The sequence below is a fragment of the Branchiostoma belcheri genome, unplaced genomic scaffold, assembly GCF_001625305.1.
Source record: "Branchiostoma belcheri isolate BF01 breed outbred unplaced genomic scaffold, Haploidv18h27 scaffold143, whole genome shotgun sequence".
Lineage (NCBI taxonomy): Eukaryota > Metazoa > Chordata > Leptocardii > Amphioxiformes > Branchiostomatidae > Branchiostoma > Branchiostoma belcheri.
The window spans coordinates 602,015-617,825 of record NW_017802858.1 but is presented as its reverse complement, the minus strand read 5'-3'; the positions used below and the strand labels follow the sequence as shown (position 1 = coordinate 617,825).

At 41.7% G+C, this 15,811-nt stretch overlaps 2 protein-coding genes across 4 annotated transcripts in view; one reads left to right on the top strand and one right to left on the bottom strand.

Moving 5' to 3' along the window:
* Nucleotides 1–15,811, top strand: part of LOC109464913 (MAGUK p55 subfamily member 7-like) — a 28,974-nt gene that overhangs the window by 2,324 nt on the left and 10,839 nt on the right. For 2 of the 3 annotated variants that reach the window (XM_019762011.1, XM_019762013.1), the window contains exons 3-4: nt 14,014–14,800; nt 15,009–15,127. In XM_019762011.1, the coding sequence (XP_019617570.1) occupies nt 14,767–14,800; nt 15,009–15,127 (153 nt within the window). In that variant the 5' untranslated portion in view covers nt 14,014–14,766. Of the gene's footprint in view, nt 1–3,658; nt 3,677–14,013; nt 14,801–15,008; nt 15,128–15,811 lie in introns of those variants that run through there. The other variant, XM_019762012.1, reaches the window with a different exon arrangement.
* On the bottom strand, nt 4,979–10,995 carry LOC109464914 (SLIT and NTRK-like protein 6). The gene is made up of 5 exons (XM_019762014.1): nt 10,758–10,995; nt 8,942–9,459; nt 7,874–8,127; nt 7,472–7,702; nt 4,979–6,613 (listed from the first exon to the last, which is right to left on the bottom strand). The coding sequence occupies exons 2-5, from the start codon at nt 9,435–9,437 to the stop codon at nt 6,329–6,331; spliced, it is 1,266 nt and encodes a 421-aa protein (XP_019617573.1). The 5' UTR covers nt 9,438–9,459; nt 10,758–10,995; the 3' UTR covers nt 4,979–6,328.

The window sequence follows — 15,811 nt, the reverse complement described above, 5'->3', positions numbered from 1 at the left end:
GTATGTGTGTGTGTTTGTATGTATGTGCGTGTGTTGTGTATGAATGTGTGTGTGTGTGTGTGTGTACTTTATTCTGTTGATTGGTACAATAATAATATTGTTAGAGAGAAAAATGAATCCCAACCCAGCATAATATTTATGGAATAAACTTAGAAACACAATATTAATTTGCCTTGCCAAGTTGGCCTTTTAATGTTTTTAATCCGTGAACCAGCAGATAGAATTGATATGGCCTAAAACATGCCCACATTGGACAGGTACTTTTTATAATCTCTATCAATGGTCTGATTTCCCCTGGCAAAATTCTAACATGCAATGCCTTCTCATAGCAAAGAAGTTTAATTCATCAATCCGTAACAACCGTCACCAATTCCAGCACAATAGTGTAATCCCGCGTAGCTCGTTAGGAAATTAATTATTGATCACCCTGAGAACAAAAGGCGTGACATCTGCCACTGCTAAACTCATCAGGAGAAAGTTAATTATTTAGATTTCCCAGCGGGAAGGTTTGGCAGCACTAAATGGATTGGTTGGTTTTTTGGTTTTTGAACTAATGCTACAAGTAGATTGGAACACTTTTCAACATTCTGACAAGTCTGCACCCCAAAATGTTCAGTTTTTTTGGCACCAGCAGTTGATTTAAGTCTTGTCCTCCTAGTTTTATTATAATGTTAACCAGCACTCTGGTATACGTATGTATGTTGACTTTGTGGATCCTGTCCATAGGAGGATGCCTTGATACGTTGGTGAAGGTTAGATATCAAGGTAATACGATACGAAAAAAAAAAAACAGTTGCTCGAGTAACTGGATATGATTTTGGAAAAAAAAACACACAACAGACAGTTATTCAAGCAACTGGATGTGATTTGGGAAAAAATTACATCCAGTTGCTTGAGGAACTGTTTTTTTTAGTAGGATGCCTTGTTATGGCTTCACCACAAAGTGGTGAAGACATATTGTGTTCCCTCATGTTTCTTCTCCTTCTCCTCCTTCTCCTCCTGCCATTTCTTTAAATGGATTCATCTCTGCCATTTTCCGGCCAAATAACACGAAATTTGGCATGAAGGTAGAGTGGGCAAATACCCCGACACGTTTTTTCATTTTTTGAAAAATTGTTTTATTTGGGTTTTTTGGCCATTTTCAGGCAAAAAATATACATTTTGAGATCTGGTTCCCAGGTACTAAAACCAAATGACCTGAAATTTGGTATGGGGATACCTTGGACATATGTCTACAAAAAGTCATTCAAGCTTTTGACATACACCACTTTAAAATTGGGAAAAATAAGGCTTTTTGGCTATTTTCGGACCCAAAATGTACATTTTTGGCTCCTGTGCCCTAATATTAAATCTGAATGACCTGAAATTCGGTATGGGGATACCTTGGACACGTGTCCAAAGAATGCCATTCACGCTTTTGACATATACCACTTTAAAATTGTGTAAAATAGGGCTTTTTTGCTATTTTCGGACCAAAAATGTACATTTTTGGCTCCTGTGCCCTAATATTAAATCTGAATGACCTGAAATTTGGTATGGGAATACCTTGGACACATGTCCAAAGAATGTCATTCACGATTTTGACATACACCACTTTAAAGTTATGTACAATAGGGCTTTTGGGCTATTTCCGGCATTGGAAGGTTCCATTTCTGCATGGGGGTGTAGACTATTGGCAGCCATCGTAGGATAGATCCATTTTTGGTATGGGGGATAGGGTGAAGCCATCTGCTGCATTTGCTCTCAAGCAAATGTCGGCCTTTCTAGTTTACTTTTTATTCTTATTCCACCCATGATAATTGAATTTCTCACAAATAGAGGAAACCCAAGAATGTAACATATTCGCCTAAGAGTACAGACTGTGTACTGTATATGACCTTGTCAGCAGAACTGTTCCTGACCTTGTCAGCAGAGTTGACAAACTCCATGTTCCAGCCCTTTGTTTGACCTTGGGAATCAGAATTCAGTACAAACAGCAGCGACAAGGTCAAATTCTTCACCTTGCAAGAAAAGAAAAGAAACTTCCCTCCCCGTGACCAGTTTTAGTTTAACTTTCTTTCAAAGCTCAAGATTTTTAGTTTCCTCAGATTTTGAAAGGGAAGGTTGACTGCTGTTCTATATGTGCAGCTGTGCCCCCTATCTTGCAAGAGTTAGAACTGCAGCCACCTTTCTTCTACAAATGATAATGATAGTGAATACTGAATAAGAAGCTTGAGATGGTGAAATAGAAGACTAAAACTGTGCCATCTGTTGACTGGAGCAGGTTTTAGCTGAATAATTCTATTTGTTGTTTTCATCTCAAAAATCATTGCTTTTCTTTGTATTCTTCGATAACAAAACTGTAACAGCTGTGAGGAGGGGACAAGTTTTCCCCAGTTTTTTTTGCTCTGTGTGGAAAATACAAGGACAGATTTTCACAAATTTTTGTCCCCTCTAAATATACCCCTCCCCCACCCACCGTTTTGCGAAACTTAAGCAATGTGAAGTGAAATGAGCTTGCGGTATTTGTTGAGATTGAAACAAACATTCAGAAAAATGGAAACCAATTTCAGAGTGTTTCCTCGCAATCTCTGCATCTACATTAAATTATCCACAGTTTCCTTCAATTAACCTTAACTGCCCCTTCCTATTTTTCAATTAACGAGCTAATCAGCGCCTTCTGGCCTCGTTAGCTGGGAGCTGAGACTAATTAATCAAATCAGACCAGGATGATGGATTGGACAATTGACAGGCTAATACTGATCACCTAGAGAGAAAAAAGATTCAGTACAGTACTACCATATCAGGGCTGGAAATACGCAGGTAAAATTGCATATATGCAGATAAAATTGGAGCTGTGCAGGTACTATCAAGATTGAACCTCCTTGGTACAATGTACATTGTATTTCAGATGTCTACCTGCTCCTAACTTGCACTGGTCCATGTACTGGGTTTATACATGTATGTACATGTACATATAGGTGTATGTGGGTTTGCTGCATTGACTGTTACCATCTATGAAATATGAAAGAAATAATGTCAATGTATTTTTTAACAGTTTTGGTATGATTCACCCTTCATAAGTTCTGAGTAGTGCAGATACATGTAAGATTTGCCTGGTGCAGGTACTTTTCAGTGTTACCTGTACAGTATAGGTATGCAGAAAAAGGTATTTCAAGCCCTGAATGTGAATCTGCAGAGACAAATGTGGAGATAGTGTTACTGTCGGTTGCATGGCAGACAGGGATGAGTCATCGACTATGATGTATGGGCTGATCCCTCCCCCTATTGGTCAGATTAATGAACGTCCCCTGGGTAGAGTTATGGCGCCACTTGGCTTGTGATGACTTTTTGGAATGTACCATTTTATAATATAAACACACATAGAGAAAAAAATTATTAAGAAAAATAGTTACAAACCATCTTATCTTAACTGAATTGTGTGTTTTGAAAGTCCAAAACCTACAGTCAACATTTTGCTCACATCATACTTCTTACTAGTGTTTAGTTTTTTTTGTCTCTCCCTCTTAATAAAAAATGGACTGTTCCATGATATTGATGTCTGTGCCCATTCCCCTGTAGCCAGTAATGGAATGTCCCCAGGGACTGTGCATTATGCATGCAGGGTGCATGTGAGATTCCTGGGTGTGGAAGGGTTTACTCTTGTATACAGTGGTGTTTTCTATCTAATGTACAGGTAAGATTTCTCGTGTAGTACTTATAGATATATCTTGCCAGGTTTTTGCTCGTAGCTTGGTAGAGTCAAGTTTGTTTGGTTCCCTGTGAAAATAAGCTGCAAATTTCAAGGGTTTTACTCCTGCATTGTCATTCCTAGACATAGAAAAAGGTCAAAAATAATTATACAGCATTAGAAATAATAATTATGTTCATCAAAATCAATTATTGAATGTTGCTTACAGTACAAGTACGGCTTTGCTTACTAATACGGTAAATGCAGGAATTTTCTGCAGTATTTAATGATAGATAAGGTATTGCCCATATTTCATCAGGTGCCGTCGCACTGCCGTGTAAATTCCAGCCTGGGTTAGCCCCTGTACTCAGTCTGATCTCTCTGGGGATGTACTAATTATTTTGCTGGAAGACAAAATGAAAACAGAAAGCTGCAAGAAAAACCTGAACTTGTTTATATACGTATAAATTCCCTCTCTGGAACTGTGTGTACCACACTGATGAAAAGTCACTGACAAAAAGTAGTTAGTACTACCTGAAACATTAAAATCTATCTTGCAGGTCAGCTTTTAATCTCCAAGCAGATCCTAGGGTGGCAAAAAGAGAGTATCAAATTGGCCAGGCAGTATCCATTGGCCAGAGAGGGTCCAATCTTTGTGTGTGGTATGGACCCTCTCTAATTTGATACTGTCTTTTTGCCACCCTAGGATCTGCTTGGAAATTCTTCAGCTTTTATATATATTTGAGATCCAGCAAATGGAGTTGATTCTGCCCTATGTTAGCCAGACTGAACAGGCGTTTAAATCATCACTTTCCCCCGATGTTTTCCCAGTTGCCTCTTTGTGAAGGTGCCCAGTGTGTGGTGACTGACCACTTCCCTCATTTTCACTTGGACATGCACACTTTCACTTTCCTGTTACTTGTGTTGGTAAGACCATTTTTGGGACATACAAACAAGAAATTTTGTTTTAGTCAGTGAAGAAAGTAGTTTCAGTATGATATACTGTATATCACATGACGTCTTTGTACTAAATTGTAGCTCTGATTTTTCATACATAGTTTGAAAAGGAATTGGCTGTTCCTTATTTATAGCAAGACTATTTCTTTATCTTTGTCGTAACATCTGTCTTTGTCATTACACACATGTATATATAAATATCTGTTCCTTGTGTAGAAGCTCCTCCTTGTGTTTCATTCAAGAACTGCAGGCCAAGAAGCGATTGTGGTAAACCGACCGTAAAGTTAAAACTGTCATCAACAAGACAATCAGAGATGGCAACTTTACCTTTGAGTAGAGGTGCCCTCTGGGAGAACATATATAAACTTCAGTATAGAAACACACAGATGAACAGTCTCAGTGTCTGCAGTGACGTTTGAATCAATGCTGGATATCAGTTTATTGCCTACTTTTGCACACTTAGACATGTTTAATATGTTGAACATGTATGAACCTCTACAGGTGTTTACATGTATTGTCAGTTCAGTTTTGGTGCTTAAAAGTCTCCTGTTGTATTATTATGCACAGTCTTTCTGTTCTAGTGAAGATTTTAGAAAGTTTTGCTTCTTATACATACTACTTAGTCTCATATCTATGATTACTGGTACAAACTCATAATAACAGTCATAAGAACTGAATTTCTCTTCTATTTCAAGCTTAATACATTGTACACAAAATGAATTTTTTCAAACCAGTCTCCTTTCAGCTGCCACAATTCAAGCCTGCAATATTCCTTCCATGTTATAAGATTTTCCTTCCGATGTCATTTTGAATTTTCCTTGTGATCTTAACAAATTTATATCAACGTATCAACAACTTGTTCTGCTATTGAACTATGATGACAAAAAGTAGTGGGTGCTACTTGAACTATGTTCGATCTACTTTATTAGACAGCTTGAGATATCATAATACCAGTACTAAAGATAATACCTCCCTGACCCCATGCCTGCTTGCCTGCAAAGCTGGTGTGTTTCACCACAAGTCACCTAAACACAGAATCTGATACAGATTATTTCCACTCATTTTTCCAAGTACAGAAAAAGCTCGGCCCATTTAAAACAAAATCATCACAGCCACCATCTCCTTCAACTTCATAGAATCAGGATCAATCCAGTAATTCTTAAACCTTGACTTGAGTTTTCTGTCAATTGTCAGTGATTGTGGATGCTACTCGGAACATCTAACAACCTATCCAGTTGCTTTTTTGTTTTTTATTGGCAATGATCGATTGTTCCACGGAATCTGTGTTGCCATCCTCTGGCTGTGCCGTCCGCTCGCACTCAAGCCACCAGATCATGTTTTGAAAACTGTCTGACGTTTCAAGTAGCATCCACTACTTTTTGTCCACTGTGGATTCTACAGAAAAACATCTGTCAAAATCTCTCCAGTTGTTTGAGTAACTGATTTTTTTGTGCAAGCCGGTCGATTACTCCATGAAAACAGCATCGTCAGTGATTGTGGATGCTACTCAAAGCATCTGACAGTTCTCAAAATCTCTCCACCAGTTGTTTGAGTAACTATCTTTTTTGTGCAAGCCAGTCAATTATTCCACAGAAACAGCATTGTGAGTGATTGTGAATGCTACTCAAAATATCTGACAGTTCGCAAAATCTATCAAGTTGTTTAAGTAACTGATTTTTTTCTGAAAGCTGGTCGAGTCGATTACTCCACAGAATCCGCCTCCCCGTCCTCTGGCTCCCCGGTCGTCTCACACACGAGATCGTCGGCTTCGAGCGAGCCGAGCAGCCTCCGGTTGAGCGCGTCGGGCTGGGCGCAGCGTATCCGCGAGGTGACGGCCGTGGGGCACAGCTCCGGGACGCGCTCCATCCGACAGTCGCAGTGCCACGGGTTCCCCGCCAGCTTGAAGCTCAGCTGTCCCTCCGGCAGGCTGCGGCACAGGCCGGGGGGCAGCAGCTTCAGACGGTTGTTCCGCAGATCGATCTGGATCTAACGGGATTCAACAAGGGAAAATTTTAGCCTGTTACACGGATTGATCTGGATCTGAGCGGGATTCAAGATTAGGGAAACTTGTACTGTTACACATGTTACACAATCTCTCGCTGTTCCGAAGGTCAATCTGGATCTGAGCAGGATTCAAGGAGGGAAACTTTTAGCTTGTGTTAAACAATCTCTTGCCGGTAGATCTGGATTTAAGAAGGGAGTTAGCTTGAAGCTCAGCTGACCCTCCGGCAGGCTGCGGCACAGGCCGGGGGGCAGCAGCTTCAGACGGTTGTTCCGCAGATCGATCTGGATCTGAGCAGGATTCAAGAAGAGAAACTTTTAGCCTGTTACACCATCTCGCGCTGGTGGATCTGGATTTACAGGGGATTTAAGATGGGAAACTTTAAGTACCCAATCTCTTGTTCACAGGGTCTGATTGGGCTCTTGGTTTGTGGCCAAACACCTCTAACTCCAGAGTACCATTCCCAAAACTACCAATAGCAATAGGAGCTCAGGATTGAGGAAAAGGAAAATATCTGCTGCAAGGATTTAACAACCTGATTGTTGGCACAAACAAGACAGTTACAATGTACCTACCTCTGTAACAACCAAAAAAAGATTTAAGAAAGTAACGAAGGGAAAGGTTTTAACAGTTTTACTTTAGGTAGGTTTGTTTCCTGGCCAACACTTAGCAGTGTTTTCTGGCTTGTTAGGCATGCCTATTTGCATGTCATGCTACACGGTAGGTTCAACAAGAACAAAGATGAAAAAAATTGCCTTTACACCACAAGTATTGTCTTGTAATATTAATAAACTGAAACTCAGCAAGAACAAAATAGAAAAGATGAGATAGTGGCTGCTAACCTTAGCATCTGGGTTTCCGACGTCCTGGAAGCAGAACTTGTCGATGGTGCGGAGGTTCATCCTGCGGAGGTGCAGGCGGAGGCGGGAGGAGTTGGTGGCCACGTTGGAGAACATCCCGCGGTGCAGCCGCTGCACGTTGTTCCCCTGCAGGTCCAGGCTACGCAGCTCCGTCAGGTTCCAGAACACGCCCTCCTCGATCAGACCCATACGGTTATACGCCAGCGACAGCACCTGGGGCAAGGGCAAAGGTTAAAGGTCATGGAGAATATAGCACTCGGGGACAGGGGCAAAGGTTAAAAGCCATGGATAGCACGTGGAGATAAGGGTAAAGGTTAAAGGCCATATCCAAAATTTGTAAAAGGGCAAATGTTTTAAATAAATTGAGAGGTTGAGTTGACTAACTTCCAGGCTTTCCATGTTCTGGAACATGCTGGGGTCAAGGTGCATGACCCTGTTGTTGCTGAGGTCGAGGGTCAGCAGGGAGGTCATGTTCTGGATGGGTCTGATGGAGCTGATGTTGTTCCCGGCCAGGTTGAGGGTCTGCAGGTTCTGCAGCAGGCCCAGGGCTGCAGGGACTTCCTGCAGCATGTTGTACCGCAGCCCCAGTTCCCGCAGACTCTCCTCCAAACCACTCAGCACCGCAGAAACTCCTGCAGCTGTGAAGGTTCAACACAGACATGTTAAGCTGAGCCTCGGATTCAGATCTTACCTGGGATCTTGTTAGAGCTGAGATCCAGCACTGAGATCTTACCTGGGATCTTCTAGAAAGTGAGATTTCACCTGGGATCTTGTTGAAGCTGAGATCTAGCAGTGAGATCTTACCTGGGATCTTGTTGAAGCTGAGATCTAGCGGTGAGATCTTACCTGGGATCTTGTGAGATCTTACCTGGGATCTTGTTGAAGCTGAGATCTAGCAGTGAGATCTTACCTGGGATCTTGTTGAAGCTGAGATCTATCAGTGAGACCTTACCTGGGATCTTGTGAGATCTTACCTGGGATCTTGTTGAAGCTGAGATCTCACCTGGGATCTTGTTGAAGCTGAGATCCAGCACCCTGAGGCTGGAAAGCGGCTGGAAGCTGCCGTCCTCGATGATCCAGCAGTGAGATCTTACCTGGGATCTTGTTGAAGCTGAGACCTTACCTGGGATCTTGTTGAAGCTGAGATCTTACCTGGGATCTTGTTGAAGCTGAGATCCAGCAGTGAGATCTTACCTGGGATCTTGTTGAAGCTGAGATCCAGCTATGGGATCCTACCTGGGATCTTGTTGAAGCTTAGACCTTACCTAAGATCTTGTTGAAGCTGAGACCTTACCTGGGATCTTGTTGAAGCTGAGACCTTACCTGGGATCTTGTTGAAGCTGAGATCTTACCTGGGATCTTGTTGAAGCTGAGATCCAGCAGTGAGATCTCACCTGGGATCTTGTTGAAGCTGAGATTATACCTGGGATCTTGTTGAAGCTGCGATCTTACCTGGGATCTTGTTGAAGCTGAGATCCAGCACCCTGAGGCTGGATAGCGGCTGGAAGCTGCCGTCCTCGATGCTGCTGATGTTGTTCTGGATGAGTGACAGGTGCGTCAGCTTGTCCAGCCCCGCAAACGTGCTGGTGGTTACCACGGTTACCATGTTATAGTCCAGCGCCAGCTGCTCCAGGTTCCCAAGGTCGCCGAAGGACTCGTCCTCAATGTCGTTGATGCTGTTGAAGTGCAGGTTGAGCTTCTCAAGGTCAGCGAGCCCGGCAAGGTCGTTGGCGCGGAGCTCGGTGATGAAGTTGCCCTCGACGTGGAGCGTTACGGTTTCGGCGGGAATTTCCGACGGGAATTCCTCCAGGTCCTTGTAGCGGCAGTCCACGGTGTGATCGTCCAAACAGTCGCAGACGCCGTGGCCTCCGCAGGCGACCTCCGCAGAGGTCATCGCCATGGAGACCAGACACACGAGCCAGAACAGTTTGTAGCACCAGACGGCCATTTTGCCAACTTTCTTTCACAGTCTGTAAGGAAGAAATGTCAGAATCAGATATGTCTAGCCACGTATCAAATGGCCCTTCGCTTGGCATGAAGATGATTATAACATTGTGATGTCTTCTGGAATGGTAAACTGGTAGAAGAACAACAAGAAAAGTATACAGTACCTTTGTTGTAAGCAAAAGACAAAGGAATGTCTGTACAAGTGACCACCTCTACATAAGAACTATTGATGTACATAGATATATCAGTCAAACCTGTACTACTACATAAGGACCACCTCTACATAAGGACCACCTGTCCTGTTTGACCACTTTTTGGAGACTACTAGTACCTTTTCCCATTGACACAAGCATTATAGCGACCACCTGTCCACATGAATGTACATAGACCATTTTTAACCAGTCCCTTGAGTTTGGTTAGTTTTGACTGTTTGCAGAGTTGGCAAAGTTCCACAGTAAGTCTACAGGTCAGACACACCAACTCTGGCCTAATCAGAACCAGAACACGTTAGGCTGCCTCTCAACAACAACACCCACAGAAGAATTAGGTCAGAAAGGAGTAAATTTAGACAGGAACTCGTCTGAATGGCTGAGATTCTGCTTTTATCTGGGTATAAGGCATGATGTCTCAATATGGAGCGTCCTTCTGTGAGCGTTTCCATCTCATCAGATGAGTTCTCCTGATTTGCTCGCAAACAGGCCTCAGTAGCATGGACAAAAATGTTGGAAAGCTACTAACTTGTAGATTATGCTGAAGGCAATATAGCTTAATGATCTTATTATGTTTGAACAATGAAAAATAAAAGTTTGCTTCAGATCTGTTCTCTGATTTTAGTTGCCCCTTGCATGCATGCAGTTGCTGGTTATGTGACATCCAAGGCCCTTCTACAAATGCCACACTTAGAGTTAAGCGAACTCACAAACTAAAATTCTTCTACATTTTTTTTTGGTTAAAATTTAAATGTTGTAGTTTTGTTGTAAATTTACAGCTGCCTGTAGTGAGCTTCTGTAGTTCAGACTAGAGACTGGCAGTGATTTACACTGACGACAGACCCGGCTCTTGACTCCAGGACAGCCTAACTAAACCCAGATGCCAAGGTCAAGTTGATCAGTTTGACCTTGTGGGATCAAGAGGACCACTTTTAGTTCTTCATCCTTAATCTCTTTGAAAGAAATGGTACATTGCATCATTACAAGCCTTGTCCAAAGTTAAGACAGTCTTAGATGTAGTTGATGCTAAGATTTCAGCCTATTCTTGAAGAGGCTGTGGAAGGGTCCTTATATCTAGTCACAAGATTGAAGTAAGGAGTTACCCTACTTACCCTGGCTTCTTAAAGAACAGAATCAAGACGAAGGTTTCGGTAAGACGTTCCTGTAGCTCCCCTCGTACCTGGCTTCAGAATTGTCCGGAGTAATGTCCTTCAAACTGGCCCAAGGTCGCGGAACAATGGAGGACGTACGTCCTGCGGCCCGTACATGTGTGTCTGTTTGTGAGGAGCTGAGATAGTGCCGAGGCCAAAGGTCAGCTGGCGCTGGGATCGGCCGGAGGTCAACGAGGTCACCTCAACTTGTTCCAAGTGATTCTGGGAGATACAAATAGAGCTGGCTTAGGGCCAGGGGGAGGGGTGGCAGTTGATAGAACAGCTAAGGACATACCAATTTGATTGCTTGGTTCTTGGATCTCAAAAAAATGATGCAGAACTGGAAGATCAAAGTAGAAATAGGGAAAAGTCTGTTCACACAGTTTCTGGGAAGAAACGTAGTAAAATTCAAGTTTTCCTCTAGCCTTCTGTGTTTATGCTCAGTTTCTTTTCTAAAATTTGACCCAAGAAGGTCTGAGAACCAGAGATATAAATTGGTGTGGCCCAAGTCTTAGTTTAGGACACAAAGAACTCCCCTAGTTAGTAACCTATATTAACATGAAATTCTCAAACAAACCTGAAATCGCAATTAGACATTTTATAGCTATACAGAAAATACGAAGATGTGGAGGGAGAAAGGGAGATGAAAGAGCCTATTCTGGTCCTCAGGGATAAAAGTTCTAGCTTGTACCATTTTGGCAAGTTATTCTGGGTGTGATGCCATAAAGGTTGAAAACTAAGCCTCTTCAGATGTTCAGTGTTTGACTTCCGCTGGCCGAGGATCAAACCTGTGCTGTTGGGGTTTAGGGTGGGGCAGAAAGGGTCCTGGCATCTTAACAAGACTGTATCTAGTTGTGATCTCCAAGAAGATCTTTTGCCATTTTGGCTAAGAGACAGTCGTAGCAGTTTGGCAGGACAGCATCAAATCAAGTCAGTTACTAGCAGGGCAGCATCAAATAGGTGGGACAATATCCAATACACCACCCAAATGCTGATGAAAAAAAGATACTAGACTATAAAGAAAGTCCAATAAAAGCACCTAAAAACTCTGTAGCCCCATACCTTAATCTCCAAGCACATTTCTATGGCCACAGCAGACAATGGATACAGCCTGGCCAATTTAACTGTCTTTTGCAGCCACCGAAACATCTGCATGGAGGCTATCCAACCTCTGCTTGGAGAGTATCCCAGTGGGTTTTGGCTTTGATTTGCAATGTGAGGAAATCAGCAGAAGAAACTGCCAAGATGTCTGATAGTGATAACTCTTCTGGCAACAGCCTCAGCCCTTTGATACAGTCACGCCTGCATTTATACTGGGGAGACTGAGGAGGCTTGATTGAACCTCCTTGGACGTAGGTTTGAAATGAGATCATCATACTGCAGGATGTGATCTTGAACTTCTGTATCACTTTTTTAGCAGTTTTTTTTTCTATTCCAACGTGTAATCACAAGACATGGTGTTGGCACTCTCAAGTTTTTTCAACTTATTTTTATGCTACCACCAACATAGAGGACAATACAATACGTGAGGCATGTCATGTCATGTGAGTGAATATAGTCAGACTCAAGTTTTCCACCCAGCCCTTTGTTTTCATCCTAAACTCTTGGTGAATTTTCAATGTAAATAATCTGAGAACCACTGAAATAAATTTCTTCCGCCCCTCAGACACTTGGATGAAGCCCCCCCCCTAATGTGGGGTTAATAGAGGTCAGGTTGTTGAACTTGACCTTCACATAGCAGCTCCGCTCACGTACCGACTATACCAGACTCCTGTCACTGGTGATTTGGGGAGGTAGCCTCCAAAATGTGACTGGTGCCAAGTTGGAACTGTTATCATAGTACATCAGCAGAACGTACTGCACCTGTGCGAAACCCATAATGTATTATGCATAGCACTTAAGCCGAACGTCTCATAGTCATAATGGTCATCTGACACAATTTCTTCACTCCCTGAAACTGTGTACAGTACCAAAGTACTAGACTTTTCCCCTCAGGCCACACCAATTTAATTTCTTGGTTAACGGATTCGCCCGCTTCATTTTTTTCTGATTTGCAAATAAAAATAAAAATTCAGAATCAACTGCAAAATGATCATATTTTGCCCTGAACAGTTGAAAACAGTCCTTTTCATCCCTGTTGTTACAGTTATTCCATCTTTCAATGCAGTGGTATCATTAAAAGTTCAAAATTCATTGTTTAAATTTTGAACCAGCCTGGTGTGTTGACTTCATGGCTCCTATCGTACCATTTTGGGCCATAATAGGATGCCTAGGCCTGTTTTTATTTTTTTTTATTTTTTCGCCCGCCCGCTCCATTATTTTTATAGAAAAATCTGTTAACCAAGAAATTAAATTGGTGTGGCCTCAGGCTCTGTTTTCATGTAATTTTGCAACTTAGCACTGTTTTTTTTACAATAACCAACATTTGAATTACTATATGGGTGCATAATACAGAGACATTCAAAGCATCATTATTTCTTTATCTCCAGTAATTAAATATAATGTGTGTTCTTGGTATCATTATAATCTATAATATAATTAAAGTTTCAGTCCTACACAGTCATTCAGTCTGCTGCTTCTTTCTGTAACATGGATATTTCTTATCTATGAAAGTTAACATTGTTGACTAATTGTTAACCAGGGTGCAAGGACCTATAGTGGTGAGAAAAGTGTGCCTCCCAGATTACAAACTGTTTGTCTGACAAATAACCAATCAGAACAGCAGCTAGACTTTGGACCTAGAGGCTCTTAAGGGGGTTTAGTGAACTCAGGTGTACAAGTGTGGCAAATGTGGACTCGTCTCCCCATGATGGAACTTTGTACATGTCCTTGTTTGCGACTGTTTCATCTAATCCTTTTTGTCAATCATTTTGTTGAAAGTGTTTTAGTGTTTCAAGAAGATAATATGATTTTCAAGGTTTTATCGGTTTTTGCATAAGATAATGACAACAATGATGACTATAATTATGATACAGGCCTTTGTCACACAAGATTCTGTGAAATCTCTGAGAATTTGTTATGGTTGATCACTCTTTTTAATTTATGCATTTGGAGCTTGCTAAATAGCAGCTGAGTGGCCTTTGGTGAATGCCTAGAAAATGTCTAGCTGAAAAGTAAAAAAACGTTCTTTATTTTGAGGAATTAAAAAATAGTTGAAGGTTATTATGGTATGCACTGAAGGTGACCTTGACCACATGTTTTCTTGTATGTCCTACAGGTGTGTCTCCACCATGTGACAGCCTCCTCCTCTCCAAGGTCATCCCAAGGGCACGTCAGCCTCCCGCACCACTCAGGAAGTGAGCTGTTCTCTAACGTCCTTCACAGCGCTGGTTTGTGGACAGCAATGACATTGTCAAGGTCGTGGTACAGTACAGCTGGGAGAGAATTCGAAGGGACCAACGGCAAACTGTAACAGAACCAGCAATCACCGGCCAACATTCCGAAAGCGTTTCTGTCGCAAGTACTTGATCTGGATCCAGATTTTCAGATCTCATAGGTAGATCTGGATCAGGTAGAGGATCAACCTTGGATCTGCGGGATTGTCAAATCTGGATCTAAGTATCCAAGCTGTAAGTTACAATAGCAGAACTGGCAACCACAGGCCAACATTCCCCAAACGTTTCTGTTGCAAGCACTGGATCTAGATCCGGATTTTCTGGTTTCTGATCTCATAAAAAGATCTGGATCAGGTAGAGGATCAACCTTGGATCTGTAGGATTGTTAGATCTGGATCTAAGTACCCCAAGAAGGCAATGATCTGACTGTGAGAGAGAGATAACTTCACATCCATTCCAGCTGGGCTACAGCCACAAAACTGCCTTGTTACTTTAGTATTTCACACTAATTATATAGTACCTTCAGGCAAAACTGCCAACTATATCACTTCAAGGCAGTCCGCTATTTTGAGATCTCTTCAGTCAGTTAAAGACTCTTGCTTTGTCCAGACGTCTCAGGGAATTCTTAAGAAACCATGCCGGGACTCTCCACTCTTGGAAGTGACCCAGGTAAGCAACTTCTTATTTATTAGTTATTACCAACTTTAAGATAACAGTTACTCAAGCAACTGGATAGATTTTGAAAACAGTGTAATCACAAAATTTTTCTAGTCATGTACTAAGTGGTACATGTACCAAACATTATATATTGTGGATTGTTTATTTATGCAAATTTGTTTGTTTATTTTTCTATTTGTTTATTTTTTCCTTCCTGCAGGTTTACAGCGGCTTCTGCAGTCCCTGACCCATGTACAGGGGAAGGTCGAAGGTCAGCAGAATGACCTCTCCTTCCTCAACAACTTGTTCCAAAGCAGGGACTTCGAGGCTCTTCTTAAGGTAAACAAATAAACAAACAAATAAATAAATAGATAAACAAATAAACAAATAAATAAGTTATATGTACCTTTTTTAACTTATCATCATGTTTGTTTATTTCTATTAATTCTACAATTGTCTAAATCGATCAGGAAGAAAAGTTGAGCCTGACTAGATTCAGTCCAACAGTATGGACCAACCAAGGTTCAGACTTACCCTCTATGTTGGCTGTTTTCATGTCGATATTTCAGTTCAGAAGAAACAGATTCTATATACTGGATGGAATTTACCGGTATTTTATTGTGTGGGTGTTAAATACAAGCCTCAGACATGTACTTAGTTCTCACCTTCCAGCTTAAAACCAGTTGTCAAGAACTCATAATAACTCTTCTGCTGGTGTTTTTGGCTCCTGTAATTACAGTAACACCTGGAAACGACCCTCTTATTACAAAACCATAAAATACAACGGCTCTGCCTTAATAACACGTTATGATGAAGAGCAGCATTCTTGAGAATACTCCAACTGTACATGATGGTAAAAGACTTACTGTGTTCCCAAGCTACTTCAGCAGGAAGGAGTGTTGCACTGTAGGATTTTCTACATGTAACTAACTCAGCTTTATTTTTCGTCCGTCCAAGAACCTGTAACTGAGACAGGTGTGGCCTAACCAGGCTGGAGCCTGCTGGCCACTTTTCATTTCTGTG

Coding starts and splice junctions, on each gene's coding strand:
- LOC109464914 (XM_019762014.1), bottom strand. CDS start 9,437: ATGGCCGTCTGGTGCTACAAACTGTTCTGGCTCGTGTGTCTGGTCTCC. Junction 8,128..8,941: donor CAGCTTCAACAAGATCCCAG/GTAAGATCGCAG, acceptor GAACCTTCACAG/CTGCAGGAGTTTCTGCGGTG. Junction 6,614..7,471: donor TCGGAAACCCAGATGCTAAG/GTTAGCAGCCAC, acceptor GAATCCCGTTAG/ATCCAGATCGATCTGCGGAA.